Source organism: Poecilia reticulata, chromosome 14 (genome assembly GCF_904066995.2).
Source record: "Poecilia reticulata chromosome 14, P_reticulata-male-v2, whole genome shotgun sequence".
NCBI classification, from domain to species: domain Eukaryota; kingdom Metazoa; phylum Chordata; class Actinopteri; order Cyprinodontiformes; family Poeciliidae; genus Poecilia; species Poecilia reticulata.
The window spans coordinates 2,233,316-2,253,204 of record NC_088843.1 but is presented as its reverse complement, the minus strand read 5'-3'; the positions used below and the strand labels follow the sequence as shown (position 1 = coordinate 2,253,204).

General features: G+C 37.3%; 1 protein-coding gene across 1 annotated transcript in view; it reads left to right on the top strand.

Moving 5' to 3' along the window:
• stk32a (serine/threonine kinase 32A) overlaps positions 1 to 19,775 on the top strand; it is a 50,175-nt gene extending 30,400 nt beyond the window's left edge. Inside the window, exons 7-13 of the mRNA XM_081615275.1 lie at positions 3,224 to 3,313; positions 5,867 to 5,970; positions 7,550 to 7,666; positions 8,984 to 9,109; positions 10,666 to 10,794; positions 13,764 to 13,828; positions 15,003 to 19,775. Coding sequence (XP_081471401.1) covers positions 3,224 to 3,313; positions 5,867 to 5,970; positions 7,550 to 7,666; positions 8,984 to 9,109; positions 10,666 to 10,794; positions 13,764 to 13,828; positions 15,003 to 15,114 — 743 coding nt within the window. The 3' untranslated portion in view covers positions 15,115 to 19,775. The remainder of the gene's footprint in view (positions 1 to 3,223; positions 3,314 to 5,866; positions 5,971 to 7,549; positions 7,667 to 8,983; positions 9,110 to 10,665; positions 10,795 to 13,763; positions 13,829 to 15,002) is intronic.
• Positions 19,776 to 19,889: the final 114 nt, after the last annotated feature.

Genomic DNA, 19,889 nt, shown 5'->3' with positions numbered 1-19,889 from the left:
CTCCATGTGTTGGAACTATGTTGTCTTTTTTGCACGGTGGAATTATTTTCTTTAAATAAAACATCTGCACCTGGTTTAAAACAACCAAACTTTGTGAGAGAATTACAAATGAACAGGAAATTTGGACAAAAGAGTTTAGATTTGATAATCGTTTGCAAGCTGCAGTGGGTAAATATTGTCAGGTTACGAGGCGCTCACTCACTCACTCCTACCAAAGGAGACTGACTGACTGCTGAATTTTAATCAAAAGGCTAAACAAAAAAGTGTTACATTGCTGATGGAAACACTTAATTCATCTTTCTCAACTTTTTTATTTTTCATTCAACGTGTTTTTACAGCTAGTTTCCTCCCACAGTCCAAAAACATGACTGTCAGGTTAACTGGCCTCTCCAAATTGTCCCTAGGTGTGAGTGTGTGTGTGCATGGTTGTTTGTCCTGTGTGTCTCTGTTGCCCTGCAACAGACTGGCGACCTGTCCAGGGTGACCCGTCCAGGTGACCCCGCCTCTCGCCCGGAACGTTAGCTGGAGAGGCAGCAGCACCTCCTGACCCCATTAAGGGACAAGGGTGTAAGAAAATGGATGGATGGATGTTTTTACGGTTGGATTGCAGAGCATTATTACACTATAATGTGAAGAAGTAGAAGTTTAGACATTATTCATAAGCGTCTCGTTTTTTACATCACCAAACTTTGATAAAGTGACTTTTGAGAGTGATTTTATCTGAAGCCTCAAAGGAAAATTATGCAAGTTTTGTATTTATTTGAATTTTTAAAGCAGTCCATAAGGAATAAAAACGTAAAAACTAACAGCCTGAACACTGGCCAGGAAATGTAGTGGAGTGACATATGAGCACTTGGACAGAGACAGAAGTCCTGAGATCTCAGGGGACAGTGGACATCTGCTCAGGGAGCTTAGGGGACATGTAGGATCAACGTCCTGCTGTCAAAATGGAAAGGAGGCAAAGTAGAGAGAAACAAAGAAGGCAGGGAGCTGAGAGGGAGAGAGGCAGATGAGATGAGATGAGCCGCTCAACAAGAAGAGGAAAAGTGATGAGCAAACATTTCTGAAAGGATTTGTCAAAGAAAGGACAAACATCAGAGATATGAGAAGATTAGGAGGGAAAAAAGACAGTTTTATCAGATTTAGTCGGATTAATTCAGCAGAACAACAAATGCTCACCTGTAATCTCTCTCTTTGTCTGCTTACGCTCTTACAAACTCAGTGCACTTTTATCTGTTTATGCACTCCAGCATGTTTTTTTAACACAGAGCTGGAGTTTGTCTCCTCACTGAACTCTTACACACAACATGAGCCATCAGAGGGGGAAGTGAGCTGCTTTCTCCTCCACATGGGGAAATTTGAAAGCACAAATTGACCTGTGATCCTTTTATTCCACAGGGAGCTGCTTCATATAGGGGAAAAACAATTTACTCATGCCCAAGTGATGGCGCTTTGTTAGGCAACATAGCCCGGGGATGCAGGGACGAGGACCTGGGGTGCCGTTGTCTAGGTTATCCACTGTGAGCTGCTGTTCATGTTTCCTACAAAAACAGACACAGTCCATGACGAGAATGTTGTGACGTCAGCTGCAGATCATTTCTCCACCCCAAACAAACAACTGGAGACATGAAGAACGGTTATTAATTCCCAACTGAGTCCTTAAAGTTACAAGTTTTAATTGCTGCGAAGCAGAGCAGCTTTGACTAGGATGAGCTCATCAATCCACAGATCACCAATGATATTGATATTCATACAGGTGGGGAGGGAAAGACCACGGCTGTCGATACGTTTATTAAAGTACTTGGATATATTTTTTTTGTTTCATCTTTTTATATTTTGTCGTTTTCTTGTCATTTTTGTCTCAAACCCACGTTATACTTTTCACAAATTTAAATAATGAATTTATCTCTTATTTTTAGTAGTTTTTGCTACTTAGAGCCTATAATAAGTACTCAACCCCTTGAATGTTTTACACTTTTTATTGCTTTTATAAGATCAACAATATTTGACTGTTTTAAGCAAAAAAAAAGGAAAAACATCAAACATAATGTCATAGTAAAGACTGATTTCTGCAGAATGACAATAAAAGATATGTTACATAAATGAGTGATTCCTTCATGGTCGTAGATGGACCTTTGACTGAAATCACAGCGTGGCGTCTCTGTGGAAACGTTTCAATCAGGCTGCACATCTGGACACGGCAATTTTATTCCATTCTTCCATGAAAACCTGTTCAATCTCCGTCGGGCTGCGTGGGGAACAGCTGTGAAGAGCCGGGTTCAAGTCCGGCCACAAATTCTACCTTTCCACATGTAAAACAGAAATGCTTCTTGGAAATAATCAAAAATAACAGCTTTGGGTTTTACGTTTACCAACTGCGTGGTAAAATTCAAGAAAGATACACACCAACATGTTGATGATGGATTTATATGATAAACAGAGAACTGTTAACTTCTGCAAACTGTGGCAGGTTGTAAGATAAGGGGATATTGTAATGTGTGCTTTACACAAAGCTTCATATTTAATTAATTGAATAGAAAGCATGTTTGGGAATTTCTGTTGTTGGTTTTCCTTCAGACTGCAGGAGTGAAACTTTAGGTGCTGTTGAGTGTGAGGGAACGTGTTAAATGTCTGCAATGTTGTGTTTTATGTGGATGTTTGTCATGTTGATTTTTTAAATAATTCTGCAATAAGCATGTCTAATTCAACAAAAGAAAAGTTTAAAGCGAGAGAGACAAAGTGAGCTAGATGGTTCTGACAGCATTTCTCTACTTAAACTCTCATGTCTGCTTCATTTGTGTATTTCTTTTTAACTAAAGTCATTTTTTATGTATAAAGGGTCAGGAGGGACACCCATTCATCCGAGTAATCACTGCTCTGCATACACGGCTGCACTCTAACTGCCCAAGGTATAGAAAGATGTAGCGTATGCAGGCACATATCCCACATTCAGCTCATTAGTGTGTGATCAGTGAGCATAGTAATGACTAGGCCTTCTCGCTCTCACCATGTTAAGGCTCAGGTCAAAGCTGTGACTTTGAAAACCACCGACGTTGCTACTGCCTCCCTCACAGAATCAAAGAATAATCAATAAGGAGTAATTTAATTGGTTGTACAATGGATGTCTTCTTCTTTGATAAAAAAAAAAACTAAGATTTAGGATAAACCTGCCTGAAAACTCCACTGATTGTAGAAGTAATAATGTGATTCATCTCATCTGCAGGCCATGTCCATCTGACGGACTTCAACATTGCAGCCATTGTAAAAGAAGACCTGAAGGCAACATCAATCGCTGGAACCAAACCATACATGGGTAAGATCAGAACGTTTTTCTCAAGTCTTCAAAGTCCAGTTGGATCTGGGCTGAATCCAACTCACTGAACAAACTGCAGTGAGGATTCCTCCCCTTTTGGTTTGAAACTCAGTTTGACTTGTTAGTTGTTGGTGAGTAAAAAGACAAGTTCTGACATTTCTCATAGAAAGATTTATACATGCACTTATAAATCATCCTTGATTTATATCATCTTTGATGTTTTTACATGAAAATATCAAACACTGACCAGAGAATTTTACTTATTTATTTAAAGAGGAGCAGTCTTTTGTCAAAGGTGAAAGATGGAATAAAAAAGACTGTTTCTGTTTTAGAGAAAAAAAAAAAAGCTTCTTTTGTAATTTCACCTTTTTATTTTTTTATACTACCTAAATATTTCAGATTATTACATTTTAATGTAAGGCAATAATAACTCAAGTAAAGAAAATTGTATTTATTATATAACTTTTAACAGAAGGTTTTCATTTCAGTTTATGCTTTAGTTCGATCAGGTAAATGCAGCAGCTCATTAAAATCCACCAGCACTAATTTGCTCTGGATTTGTAAAAATACTGTTTTAGGTGAAATTACTTAGTGCTTGATATTTCTGTATTTTAATTTTTATTGACTCTAGAAGAAAACTAATGAAAGGCTTTATAGTTATTAGACATTTTTGTATGTTTATAAAAAAACCTGTATAATTTGAAGCACTACTGTCTCTAAAAAAAGAGAAAGTTGATCCCTTTAGGCACAGATGTGCTTCTCCTCACTGTGACTCCTAAATGCATCACTTTGATGTGGATTCAGCCTCTGTGAGATTAGATGGGAGTTAATAGGATTTCAGGGGGATATAAATGATGAGGTAGAACATTTATTTTTCTGTTTTTCAAGGTTTGAGGTTTTGTTTTTGCTCCAAACAGACATTTTTTTTTGTAAATGTGAAAAGTTGGAATCCTGTAAAGTGAGTGATTCTTCCTCAGATTGATATTAGAATCCTGTGTGACAAGCTTAAAGTGGAAAATCAAGCATGATGGCAACTCTGGTCAAAATATACACAGAAATCTTAAAATCAATTAACCTTCATCTCACAATAAAAAAAGACAAAAATACAAGTTTTAGTGTGAGTTGGACAAATATCCCCAAAAGGATTTAGTTTGAGTTGATCAATGTTTTAGTAATATGTGATATCACAGGACAAATAAACCTATTTCTCTATGTGCTACCATCTGCTTGGTGAAATGTGGTGGCAGCATCATGCTGCTGGGATTCTTTCATTAGCAGGAAGGGAAACTGGTAAGAGTTGATGGGGAAATGAGACGGGCTAAATACTGGAAGAATAAAAAACATTTGAGGTTTCAAAAGACTTTTCTGTGAGCATAATCCTGTGAAAGTAAAAGTTTAAGAAAAACAACAAAGCATTAACACAATGAAATGTATTAGTCAGTGCCTCTGCAGCATCATAAAAAGCATGGAGGTTTGTTAGATGATGTGTGAGCAAACAAGCAGAACACAGTTTACCCCAGAATAGATGATTCTCTTCTATTAGAGGAAAAAATAACCAACCATTAGTCACAGCCTGACTGCGCTGTCTGCTATGTGAAATATTTAAAACATAAGCAATCAGACTTGAAGTCTGTTTGATCGTCTCTCCTGTCAAAAAGGATGAAATTCATCATTTTATGCCCAGAACCAACAGGCCAGCAATGTCCCTGAAGTCTCCACATGTATTTTTGAGCCTGATGCGTCACCATGTGTGATCTAGTGCAGAATAAAACAGATTAGAACATGTATAAAAAAATTCATTGTGAAAGGGGGAACAAAATGTCTTATGCATTTTCAACAGTCACAAAATTTTCAAGCTAAATTTTTAAAAGCTGTCACTACGTCAGGCTTAATAACGTTCAACATCTTAATTTCTTTTTATTTCTTGTAACTCTGTATTTTTGTGTTTATTGCTGTAAAGCACTTTGAAATGCCTTGCTGCTGAAATGTGCTTTACAAATAAAATTTGATTGATTTGATTGATGTTTCTGTAATATTTCTGTGTTTTGACAGAGTATTCAGCTAAGCCAAATACATCCATCCATTTTCTTACACCATTGTCCCGCAGTGGGGTCAGGGGGGTTGCTGGTTCCTCTCCAGCTAGCATACTGGGCGAGAGGCGGGGTCACCCTGGACAGGTCACCAGTCTGTCGCAGGGCAACACAGAGACACACAGGACACACAGCCATGCACACACACTCACACCTAGGGACAATTTGGAGAGGCCAATTAACCTGACAGTCATGTTTTTGGACTGTGGGAGGAAACCGGAGTACCCAGAGAAAACCCACCATGCACAGGGAGAACATGGAGACTCCATGCAGAAAGACCGGGGCCGGGAATCGAACCCAGAACCTTCTTGCTGCAAGGCAACAGCTCTACCAACTGCGCCACTGTGCAGCCCTAAGCCAAATACAATCTAAATAAATAAAAAAATGTCTCAAAGTTTTTTCCTATGTTAAGTAACCTGGAATGTTGTGATGTTTTAATAATATTGTGTTTTATTCTGTTCAGCTCCTGAGCTGTTCCAGAGCTTCGAAGGATCCCACCCTGGATACTCCTTCTCTGTTGACTGGTGGTCTCTGGGGATTGCAGCCTATGAACTACTGAGAGGACAGGTAACAAACACAAATGGCTGACCTCTGTGTGACCTTGGGCCTGTCTGTCTGTAGTCAGTAGTACATATGATTCTTGCAAGGAGGTGCTGAACAAATCAGTAATCAGCATTTCGCAAAGTTAAGGGAGGTCAATCATTTAAAAAAATCACTTTCTTGCATAAAATGTCTCTGTTCCATCATGGATGAGAAATGAGTTTTCACTTATTTTCCTTTCTGTTCTATTTAAATTTAAAAAAGCTGGAACTCTCTCAACACTTGAAATGGCAATCAAAGCTGACCTAAGATGTAGAGAAGTGTTTTTTTTCTCCTAGTCTAACCAAACTATTTGTCAGACAATGCATTATTTTTCTTTCTATTATTTGAAACATCTTATCCACTGTACAGACTGCAAGAACTTCAGTCTGTTACTGACTTTAAATATGCTAAAATCATTTATTTTACATATACTGTAGCTAAAACATTTAAAAAGGCAACTTGAGTACAGAGTAATTGATCATACTGGACACAATATCTTACCTACTATTTCAAAATATGTATTTATGTATGTAAAATAAATATTAGAGCAGGGCAAAGTGCTTCTAGTGACAAACTAAAATGTTTACTGTACCTTCTTGACCTCTAAATGGGTCGACAGCCTCGTCAGATTATATTAACATTAATTTATTAATTAACATAATTTCTTGTACATACAAGAAGTTTTGTTTTAAATAAAGTTTAAGTTTCTTTCTCTGCATTTTTGGTTAAAACATTTTTCTTCTTCACTCAGTGAAGTTACACACTGTAATTTTATTCAGACTTTATCATTATTACACAAATAAAAGTAAATCTTGTCATAAAAGTGCTTTTTTTTAAGTTATTGAAGTAAATGTAACTAGTTACTCTGTAATGAGCTACTTTTAGTCTTCAGGTCCTGGTATCTGTGAGGAAATGCTATGAAGAAACATTTTTTGTGGCACTTTAAGGAACACAGGAGGGTCTTGAACAAGAACCTTCTGAGAACAGGGCCGTCTTAATCAAAATGAACAGGCCGTGAGGGCAGCTATTTTCACAAGACTTTAAATCTTATCATGACTTCTACTTAAACTATCTTTCTTAAGCTGCTCTGCCACATTGCACCACATTAATGCCTCGCTTTATTTCACCTTTGCCTGACCATTAGCTGCAATGTGCTGAGCTCTGCAGAGGAACAAATCAATTCTTGTCAATTTGTTTTATTCCTTCCAACCTCCTGAACTGTTTTAACTGCACAGTTGAGTTAGAATAATGGGAACTGGATTGTTAGGACTGTCATGCGTTCAGTTACAGGTAAATGAAAGTGGGGAGGTATCGCGACACCTGGGGTATTAAATTATGACACGGAAAAATACGAAACGTATCCATTTTGTCTTGCACTGTCTTTTCACCTCTCCATCTTGAATCACTTTGTTTCATCCAAAGACAAAACTTCATCCCTTATTCCCCTTGTCCTCAATGCTGTCATTTGTCTTTATCAGAGCAGAAAATGAGACCATAAAAGGTGTGAGCAAGGGGAATATCTCTTCTCTTCTCCTCCCATCTCCACTCTTTGTTGCTATTTCAGAGACCATATGTGATGAGATCCAACACACCATCTAATGAGATTCTACAAATGTTCCACAAAGTCCATCCAACTTACCCAGCAGCCTGGTCTCTGGAAATGAAGTCTCTACTCAGAAAGGTACATTTCTATTAATGTCTACAAGGTTATTAAGATCAGATTAGAGTAATATCAGCATGAGTTGGTTAAAATCGGAGGAGTCTTGTTGTTATAGTTTGGTCACATGAGGGCAGTGTTAGAGCATTTCAGCCTAACTTGCATCCAAAGATGCCCAGTTGATTTCAAAGCATAGAAGAAAATATGACAAAGTTAAAAGTTACTAACTTCACCCTGAAGCAGAAGCAGATTGTACAGTTTGGTTTCAATACATTTACATATGTATACAAACAGCTCTGGAAAAAATCAAGAGACCACTTAAAGTGATCTGTTTCTCAGATTTTACTTTTTGTTTGAGTGAAATGAATATTGTTCTTTTATTCAATGAACTACTGACAACATGTCTCTGAAATTCCAAGCAAAACTGTAGCATTTATTTGCAGAAAATAAGAAATGCTGAAAGCAATGAAGAAGATGCAGTGCTTTCAGATCTCAAATAATGCAAATAAAAAAAGGTCATATTCATCTAGAAGCAACAATACTAATGTTTTAACTCAAGAAGAGTTCAGAAATTTGGTGGAATGACCATGAGGCTTTCAATGGGGTTGACTGCAGTAGTCGCTGTGTATACTTCAATACATATAAACTGTTCAAAATGTAGTTTGCTATGAGCAACAGACATTCTTCATAGAGCAAACAGGTCATGCTTCACAGAGTAAACATGGGTAGATGTTCTGCACAGACTAGGCAAGCTGTGCTGAACAATAATAACTTTTAATGTTCATAATCTCTAAAAGGTTCTCGTCATTGAGATGCATTTGTAAAACTGAAGGACTTTCTCTTGTTTGATCATCTTCTCTTGCCAGCAATTCACTGCAGTCTAACTGTTGCATTGCTTCGTGCTCAGACTCCTCTGAGCTCATTGGCATTCCTGTTGCATGTGAAAGTGTGTGAGTTTGTGTGCGTGTGCGTGTGTGTGTGTGTGTGTTTGCAAGGGGGAAGAAAAGAGCGGAGAGAAGGGAAAGTGAGAATGAAAAGAAAATTCCATGCTCAATTCATTTGTCCTTCATCTTCCAGGCTTCTCAGGACGACTGTTTTCTCTGCACTATCATTTGCTACCTGAATTCATTTCATTTCATTTCCCTCTCTTTCTATTCCTCCTTGTTTTGGAATCTATCTCCCTCTCCTTCCAGCCTGCCTGACTTCTGAAAGGTGTCTTCTTCCCGTCAGTTTTCTGCCTCATCCTTCAGGCGAAGCACATCCACCTGTCAGTGTCTCACTGAGACTCTGATCCCAACTTGTACACAATGATTCTGTCTAAAATCTTTTTCTCTGCTTCAGTTGCTGTGCATAGATGTCCAGAAGCGCATCTCGTGTCTCGCAGAGCTCCAAGATCTGGATTACATGTCTGACGTCAACTGGGATGCAGTTCTCAACAAACAGCTTCCTCCAGGCTTTATTCCTAATGTGAGGATAAAAAATAGGAAAACTGACTGACTCTTTGTATTAGACAGCAAAATATTCATACAAATGCTGCTGAATTTTTATTCTACTATTCTAATACCAGAATAATCATATTATGACTACATCAATCTTCTTTGTACTTTTACTTATACAGTACCTTAAAAAGTTTTTGTCTCGTTTTTTTTTTTTTTTTTTGTTTTGTCTTCAACATTTCAGATCATCAAATAATTTTTGATACTGGACAAAAATGACCTTCATAAATACAAAATGCAGTTTTTAAATTCTTATGGTAGAATTTTGACCCACTGGTCTTTGCAGATTTTTTTTATTCTCTCATATTAAAGAATTTTTAGGAATCAATTTCTTGTTTCAAATCATACTGCAGTGTATCATTTGGATTCATGTCCAGACTTTTACCGATTCCAATCCAGACTTTCATTTTTATTTTTTATTTTTATTTTTACCCTTGAAGAGGTTGACTTCCTGATGTGCTTTGGATTATTTCCTGCTGCATAACCCTCATATGATGAGGTTAAATGTCACAAACTGTTGCCCAGATGTTCTCCGTATGGGATTTTCTGCTAAAGATCAGAATTGATGGTTTCAGTAATAGTATCAAGTCGTCCTGGTCCTGAATTAGCAGAGAAAACCATCACACTTCAACCTCTATGTTCGCTGCCATGATGACGTTCTTCTTTAAATGCTGTTCTGCTTTTACATATAGTGTAGGATAAGTACCTTCTAGAAGAAGATATTAAAAGTCTTAAGGATCATCATAACCTTTTCTCAAAATTATGAGTTGGACGACGGTGTTCTGTTAGATCGGTAGTTGTTCCTGCCTTGGATGCATTTTTTTCTCCAATTCCTTTTGTCTTTTAGTAAATGTACATCATAAATGTTGACCTGTAAGACTTTAGATGTTGTTTTAGTTCTTTTCTGACCTCCTGGATGAGTAATCAAATCACTACTGGAGTCATTTTCTTCAGTCAGTCACTCCTTTAAAGGTTAATCTCTTCCACGTTTACTCCATTTGTGGAAAATATTTCTCACTGCGGTTCACTAGAAGCCCATTAGGAATGACTTTGTAACATTTTCCAACATGTGGCCAGTCAATTAATATCTAATTACCAAAGCAAGCAATGCTACTATATTTACACCTCAATAAATCTTAATTTTAAAACTGTTTTCTGAAATCTGGCAGCTAGATGATGGTTTTAATGGCAGCTGCAGTTATTTATGCAGATTGTAGCTGAAGGTTTGTAATGAAGTCCAACAATAAATATGACTTCAATACAAAAGTCTTTAATAAGGAGTAACTCCTTTGAATGTTTTCATACATTGTGACAAAGTAGCACAACTGTGTAGTCGATGTCTGTCCAGAGAATAAAAAAGGAAAAGTCCGATGGAAAATTAAATTAGTGCACATTAATTTAACTCTTTGGTTTGGAAAAATCTGAACGATTCAGGTTTTTTTCCACTTGTTTTATGTAAACCTGTAACGTCTAACATGGAATCTTCCTTCAATCTCCTTAAAAGTCTTTTTTTGTTTGTTTTTAAAGAGACGGAGACTAAACTGTGACCCCACCTTTGAGCTGGAGGAAATGATCCTGGAGTCCAAACCACTTCATAAGAAGAAGAAAAGACTGGCCAGAAAGACCAGGGAACAGGGATCCGACGGATCCCCGCAGGTAAACGTGTTCTGATGAATGGAGTCCATTGTCCAGAATGAATCCAAACTGCTGGACACACTTCTGTCTGACTTCCCATTTTCCAACATTTGCTGATATTTGTTTCTATCAATCAAAGATGATACTGTCTATAAATATCTGCTGTGTTTGTGCAACGCTTTAACATATCCATTTACCAAAGGCCTTTGGGGCCACTTATGAAGGATGGAACTCAAGTCAGAAACAAAAGAAAGAGAGTGTGTGTGTTGTCTGTGTGTGAAGAGCGAGCGAGATGCCGGCTGAAGCCTGGTGGATCAATACGGAATAAAAAAGTTGCCCTTATGCCTGTCCCAGCATGCTTTTTGCGCATTGCCCTGCAGCTGCTCTATATTCTGTCTAGATCTCTCTTGTTCCTTCTCATCTTCATCGTCTTCCTTTCATCCTTTCTTCTTTCTCTGTCTTGAGACTCCCTCAACAATTCTGTCAACTATTGGCCCCTTGTGCTTTTCAGTTCCAGTAAGTGTTCGTTCCTCGTGTTGTTTTCATTTCCGAAACTAATGCGCTGTGTGAAACTTCAACATTTTTATTATGCTACATCTGCGCTGCTTGTGTTGCCTCACCTGATTGACAAAAATAAGAGAATTCAGCAGTTTTGCTGTCATTTCACAAAATGGCACATTTTTACCTTTTCTAAAAATGTACTTTCAACAAATAATTCAGACATATATGGAGTTTTACATTGGTTAAAATAAATGCCAAGCTTTTTACTGTATAATTTGTTTTCAGTGCTTTTTTTCTGTCCACCTTGAATTTTCCAGCTTGTTTTGCTCATTTATTTGAAATGAATTTATTACACAAAGCAGTATAAATAATATTAATATCCGTGAAATAATTCCAGCAGTGAGAACTATTCTTTATAATTTAGACAAAAAACTGTTAGCCCAAGAATGTCCCTCTTGGGCTTCCATCCAGCAGACCACTCCTCAGTAAGGTTGTCACACTAAGTGGACAGTTTAATCCAGTATTTGGAGCTTTTAGCCTCTAAATTGTCTGTTTAAAAGCATCAGTGTCAAAAGAGTGAAAAACAAGTAGGGAATCATCAGCACTTAGGCTTATATTTGGGTTTTAAGCAGGGCCAGTGTTTTTTTTATTTATTTTTTTATTACTCTATCTCGTCAGTCTATAATAGATATTAAGGCAACATCCTTCTTCTGGTGAGTCCTTAAATAATTATAAGAGAGACAAAAAAAGCACAGTTTAGTCAGCTACAACATAAGCTTTGGTTAACAGCACAAAACAAGTGTTTCTCTAAAACACTTGTTTTAGAGAAACGATGCACATTTGGACAATTTGTCACAATAAAAACTGTTTAAGTTCCGTGAGAAATGTATTTTCTTTTGAATGGATATCTGTTCAACCCTACAAATGATCAACATGTTAGGCTTTAACATGCGTAAAGAGTATTTTAAAAGTCCTGTTTCCCACTGCTGTTTGCAGACATGCATGCAGGATGTTTGGGAAGCTCCATTTATTTACCATCTCTCCTTATACTCAATAACAGTGCAGCTGAAGTCTTTGCTACAGTTTCACATCTGAATACCACTGTATCAAAAACCTGACTGAAGGCAGGTTTCAAGCTAACAAATGACTGTGCAGATGCTGAACATTAAGTCTAGTCATGTCTGTAAAGTATGTGAGCCTGTCATGTCCTCTCTGTATCACATCTATTCTTTTGTTTTGCCACATGTGCCGTTATTCCTATTTGTTGATTTTCTTTTGCCGCTTTTGTTTGTTTCTTTATCCTTTCTGCATTCACATCACAAGTACACTCTGTCCTCAAGGCCAGCATCAGGCTCTTTTTGTCCTGTCACATTTTGTGTCCCATGAAATTATTTTCTTCCTGATAGCAGGTGTAGCTCTCTGAAAAACACATTTGTCTGTTTGTCTTCTTTGTAATTTTTTTCTCTTTGTTGCTTTCCTGTGTAATATTATTATAAAATTCCCTCACTAGTCCTTTTGGCTCTTTTCTTCCTCCTTCTCCTCTGCCTATCTTCATAATCATTTAGCTGTTATTTGCCCAAAGCTTTTCCCATACCTGTCCTCTTTTCATTGTTGGACTTAAACCCTTGGAGCTGACATTAATAATTTCCTAGATTTAATACCTGGTTAAAATAAGCTTAAACAGAAAGTTGCTGCTTGCACAAGTGGGACTCCATGTTTGATCATTTAAATGAGGATAAGAGCAGACTTCCTTAGATACACTAATAATCTCCACGCTTAGTAAATTCAATAAAGTCCAGACCTTTTCCAAATCCTCAGATGGCGACTTTGGCATTTCTTAAAGGTTAATTATCGAAATAACGTTTAATGAGATTCCAGATTATATTAGGAAAACTTTCTTTTTCCCTTCATGTTTCTGTCTGGGATCATTTCTCTTTCATGTTCACTTGGAGTAAAGTGAGTCAGCGATTATATATTTTTATGATCTCCTTCCTCTCTGCCTCTTTGAGAGCATGAGAAAGCACCTGTCTGCTAGTCTTGGTGCTGCCTGATCTCACATGATGGAGTGGGACACATTACAGGAAAAGCAGGTGGAAACATCTGAACATACGTTTCCTCCAAAGATGCAAGACCTGCCTATAAAACTTACACATCTTTTGTCAAGTTAAATAACTGCGTTAATAATTAATGTCTCCTGAAGGCAATTTGTTGTCCTGGTTTTAATGTATTCCATGAAATTTAAAAGGAAATTATTAGATTGGTAGGTATAAAGTGACAAAATGTGAATTAGTTAAAGGGATATGAGTGTTTTTGCAAAGCAAAGGAGCAAACTGTACACTACAGTGAAATATTATAAAAACAAAATCAAATCAAGAATTAATCAAGCAGTTATTACAAAACCTAATTCTCATAACTAATGGGGTTTTTCCTTTGACATAGTAGCCATTATTGATTTGATTAGTGATTCTGCTTTTATCTGTTGTCCCCAGAACGGACAGCTGCAGCAGCGTTTGGACAACGTCCAGAGGGACTTCATTGTCTTCAACAGAGAAAAGTAAGGAAGCTACCAGACCTCCTCAGGTCAAAGAAATCACACTAGCGGCATTTACTCTGAAAATATATTACTGGTAAATAATTAAATACATTTGAGACCAAGGGTAAAGATTGAAATTCTACAATTTGTAGACTTGGGTGAAGCATATTAAATTAAATCAAAAGTGTTCCTTGGTGGCTGATAAAATCATACGGGATGCTGTGAAAGAAAAGTAAAGCAGATTTTTTATGGTATGTTTGTGGCTGTATGATCAAGGCAAAAACACAGCAACTGATATCAACAGGAGCCTTCCTGTTGGCTGCCAGGTGGAGGAAAAGCACTGCAGACAAGAAATAACATTTTTACTGCCTCTTTCTAAGTATATAAATGTGGAAGGCAAATTAGAAAACTTCAAAGTATTGACAGAAAGGTGGACTTGAGCAAATTCTTCATTCTTTCTGCTTTTATAAATATCACCCTCCAAAAAAAAAAAAACGCTTTGGATGCAAAGCGTATTTGCATCCAAGAAAGACTGAAACAAGAAAGACCAAATAATAAGGTTACATTAACCAACACAATGTTTCCTTTAACTGTAGCTGAAAGAAAAACGCTAATAAAAATATAAAATCAGCATAAAAATTGTTAAAAACATTAGCATTAGGGATTTGCAACTTTGATGAAAATCAACTATTAGAAACAACTTAGTGAGGAATTCTTAAATTACCAACTAAAAATCATGTCATATGGACTCAGTGGCGCAAAAAGTGGGTATGCAGGGTATGCAACGCATAGGGGTGCAGCACCAGAGGGGGCGCCAAAACCCCGTCTGGAGGGGGCGGCGCGGCAATGATGTTTTCCCATACACTTCATCGCGCGGCTTCCGCTCCTTCACCTCGCGCACATAACGAGGTAAATGTAACGAGTTTTACCCTTCGCGTATCGTAGCCTCGAGGGGAACGAGGACGAGGGGGCATCGCTCCTTAACCCTGACGTTCCTTCCCTGGGGGGGGGTGCCGATCTATGTTTTCTCATCCACCTGAATAATGTGTAGTTGCGCCAGTGCATGGACACATGGATGCATTTTAGAGATATACAGCTTTAGGGTGGAACTATGATGAATAAATATGCTCATTAAAATGTGACAGGAGTGAAAAATCATCTGCTCAACATTAGATTTTTGTTCTTATCTCAACAGGTCAAGGAAAGTCGTAGTGGATTCTTCTGAACTATCCACAAGCGAGAAGAACAAGGCAATAGAGGACGGACAGAACAACAACGTTGAACCAGCTGCCTATTTATCAGGATAGGCCTCCTGCTCCCACCTCATCACTTGCACTTGCCTCCAGCTTGCAGTTCAGCAACTTACAAGCAAAACCTGTCGTACTGTCAGCACATGCACTCCCACCTGGTCCTCTATGTTCCTGCACTCCTTCATAGTCTGTAAAATCTCAAGAACAGCACTGTGCACACTTGTTTCACGCCATTAGACCTAAAAAGCAGCTATGCGTCAAAAGATGGTGTCCCTGGGAGGCAGCCATGTCAGAGACTGACTGACGGACTGCTTTGCTGTCACCGAACGGATGGGCTCCCAGCAGAGTCTCGTATCATTTTCCCTTCCGTCACCCTGGTGCTCTTACGTCTGCTCAGCCTCGGTTCTGAGCAGAGTGCTGTAGCAAGAAGCCAGATCATTTCCAAAACCAAGACAACAGAGCACCTCCACCTGAATGTACTGACACTGGTTTTATTATGAGAGGTTTTCTAGGTAACTATGGTCATTTAATTATAATATTGCAGTTGGTAGTGCAACATAATAGAGCTGTAATTTCACAGAAGGTAAATTTTTATGGAAGGAAGACGTTTCTTTCTGAAAATGTACCTAAACTTACCAGGTACTTTCCATAATGAAGTGGGTTTTTTTTTTTCTGTAGCCTTTTTTGGTACCTTCCATGAAGATTTTACAGAACTTATCAGACACTTTCTGGAACATACCAGTTGATTTCCTGAAACTCAAAGCTGTATTTGGAACCTTTCGGGTATTCTAGTGAGTTCTGAATGGTAAAGTTTAGGAAAGTATCCTCTAAATTAAAGTAGCTGGTAAGTTCAGGAGAAAAACCTGTAATTTCCAGATACTATCTGATGCAGCACATTGAGAAAGTATTCACCCCTCTTGGCATTTCTTGTGTTTTCTAGCTCACAACCTGGAAAAGGGGATTATTTTAGGATTTGCTTCATTTCATTTAAAGAACATGCAACTTTCAACATTTAATTGTCTTTTTATTGTGAAACAAACACATTACATCTGCAAGTCACACTGGATAAATCTCTAAGAGCTCGCCTCGTCTTGATCTGGGATTGTTGCCCATTCCTTAACATAAACCTTCTCCAGCTCCAGATGGTTTCCGGTGGTGAACAGCAATCTTTAAGTCTGACTACTGATTGCCAATTGAATTGAGCTTTGGCCTTTGATTAGATCTTGCCAATACATTTAAAATTCCCATTAAACCACTTGAGTGGTGCTTCAGCAGTATGCTTTGGGTCATTGTCTTTTGAAAGGTGAACCTCCGTCCCAGTCTCACATCCCTGACAGACTGAAGCAGGTTTTACTTCAGAATATTCCTGTGTTTAGCTCCATTCATCTTCCTCTCTGTCTGTTCTTGCGGTGCTGAGATGAGTTGATTATGAGCCGGACATAATGGTTTCCTTGGTGACTGAAAAGTGAAGTTTTATTTCTTCCATAAAGTCCGGCTCTATGAAGTTGGTCATATGAACAGATACTCCAGTCTCTGCTTAACACAAAAAATATCAAGATTGGTGAATAGTTTTACTGCAGGTTCAGGAAAGAACATGGTATTTCTTGCAATGTAACCTAGAGGTCATGGAAAACTATCTAACCCTAACCCTATGAGTAATCTAGGTACTTGTCAGACAGTTTTCCAGAAAGTGCCAGATATGTTCTGGAAAGAGTCTGGTAAGTTTTGGAAGGTGACATCCAAGTCCCAGGATAGTAACGTGTTAGTTCTAGGAAATATTCAGTTCGGTGGAATAATCTCTGCATTCCAGAGAATAACCTGAAAGGTCTGCAAAAGCATGAGCTGTGTCATGTAGCGCCGCCAACTTTAAAGTGATTCTTCATCCTGTGTATGAAAGCCTAAGGAGCTGAGCCTGAAACATTTAATAATAATAAACCATTGCTTAGAAAATGTTTCCTCTATGATCCATATAACTTTGGATACAAGCATGACAGAAGTAGCATTATTAAACTGCTAGTCTTATTAGACAAAACCAAACTTTGATTTTATCGATGTAAGAATGATTCGAACTGAACTAGAGGCTTGAAAATGAATGGCTTGCTTTTTCAGGGCAATATTTAAATAAATTAGTGATCCTGATGCTTAGCTTGGCTAATTAAGCTAACAGTGATGATAGGTTTTCAACATTTAGTGTCATGCAGCATTTCAGACTGTCAGAGAAAAAAGTAAAATTTTCGTGATTTACTCACAGTTGAGGTTTTTATTTGTTTGTGGAATCAAACAAGAAGATAAAACATCATTTAATCTTGAGGGAAACTAGGAAACTAAATGTTACCATAATTGATCACCCTTGACCAAAAGAATTTAAAAAATGGCCTACTAGGGAAGCAAAGAGAAAACAATTACTGTTTACTCTTTTTGCACATGTTTTCATTATTGGTAGCATTTATGCAACTAATGCTGTGAATGAATAAATCTTAGGGATGGACAGATGAATTTTATCAGTTAGCATCTGCACTGTCTGTCAGATGTGTGTTGATCCATTTCCTCTTTTGAGTTGATTTTAATCAGTTATGTATCATTTGAAATGCTCAGTCAGTTTGTCTCTGCAAACTGTTTATACGATATTCAGATCCAGGATTCTGCGCCTGGCTCACATGTGAGGCAACAAAACATTGTTTAATTATTAGAATAAACATTTCTCATCAGCTCATCCCCTCAAAATATTTGCCTGCTTGCACAAAGAGGGATGCCTTATAGATATCACACTAAGCTAACTCCTGTATGTAAAAGTGATGAAATCCCCACCTTCTTTAAAGCTACTAAATAAAAATATACATTTTAGCGACGACTCGTTGCTCCACTGACTCGGCTGTTATCTAGCTGTAACGTGAGTCGGTCCTTTCAATCTTCTTCATTATTCTTTATCAACTTTAAAATATATTTAGTTATTTAAATTCATTAGAAATGGCACTTTTCTATTTAAGATTGGTACAATGTTTTGACTTACCTTTGTGTTCTTCTTGTTCTTGTTTAGATAACTTTATAGATCTAAAGATGGTACCTTGTGTGAGTTGTAGGAAGAACTTGGGATAGCTAAAGGATTAGTCTGAGCTTGTTTTACTGTGTAAATAATATTTGTGGAATAATTATTCAAACTTGTAAATTTAAAGTAGCATTTGACCACTAAAAATGGGGATTGAATGAGTGATAATCAACCAAAATGACATTGACATTAGAATAACATTTACAAATAGTATTTATGCCTGGTAAATCAAATTAAAAGGGAGGATTCTTTATCCTAAGCATAATTCTAGTCTATTATTTGATAAGAGAATTGTACAACTGTGAAATTTACCCTTGTTCTGTTGTCCTTCAGTTGTCACTGTGTATTTACTGTGAGCAATTGTGATGAAGTTTAAACTTTTAATGTGTGCCTTAAATAATATATTTCTTTTTTGGAAACAATACACCTATGTTGTTTGCTTTGTTCTAGTGTATTGAATTATTTCATTATGTGTTTCATCAAAGTGCAGGCTGCCCTCTAGTGTCGTTTGACTGGTGTTACAACAAATGGCTCAAATGTGAGGGGTCTTGGTATGACTGCTGAGAATATTTCACAAAAAGACAACATTTTAAATGAATAGTTCAGTAAAAAGTGCATTTACTAACACGAGGCACCAAAAAGACTTCCTCTTTAGCTGCAGTTGACAAGCTTTATGAGCTGTTCTCTCCCTCTTACACTCATCCACTGTTTACGATTTGAGCTAACTGCTCCCTGAGGTCATCTGGAGGGTACAGCCCATTCCTTCCTCCACTGCAGACTTCGCTGAGGCAGCACTTTCCACAATATTGGCTCAACTAAAGAGGGGATTTTCGGTTGATAAATGCTTCCACTTCTGTCTGGCACTGCAGCAGATAAGCAGGCCACCTCAGCATATAAATTAGGCTTTAAGATGTTTAAAGTAAAATACGAGATAAAAATTTTGAAAAGAAATGTATTCTGAGATTCGCTGCCATATTCCTGTTTAAAAAATGGTTGCTACATTGTCTTAGACACAAAATTTGGTGTTTTCATCCATTTTCCATTCATGATCTTAACTTGAAACCGGAAGTTTACATACATTAATTAAAAAAAACACAAGCACATTTTTTCTCACTGCCTCAAGTCAGACCAAATTTCTTTAGTTTTAGTTTAGATTTACGTAAATTAATTTGTTTGCTTGAGTGCGGAGGCGGCTAATAATATTCAAATTTTGAAGACATTAACAAAAACTTTTGTGACACATTCTCTCATTATTGTGGCATTTTGCAAGTAGAAATAATTGTGGTAATTTTTACCCAAAACAAGAGAAGTTTGGTCTGATTTTTAAGTTCAGACAGAGGAAAATAAATGTATGATTCACTTCACCGAGTGTATTTAAACTTCTGGTTAACTTTATGTGAAACGCTACATTGACTAATGTTCAAGGCATAAATGGGATGTTTGTGATTCGCTTAAACTTTCAGTGAAAATAAATACAGAAGTAAAATGTAGAAGTATGGAGTGCAAGTTTTCTTAATAGTAATGTCAAAACAATGGGTTTTTTTCCAAATAAATTCATCCCATGAACCAATCTTGTAACCATGTTTTATCCATTCTAGATTGTTTCTCTTTGTAGAAAACTGGTGGATTATGTAGACAAACCAAAAATAAATCAAATCTGTCATGTCATTTAGTTTGAGAGTATGTTGTTTTCTTAATATTTTATGTTATAGCCTGATTACATTGACAGTGGCTCGGATTACCTTAACCTTAAAGTAAACCAAAACAACAACAAGGAACATCCAGG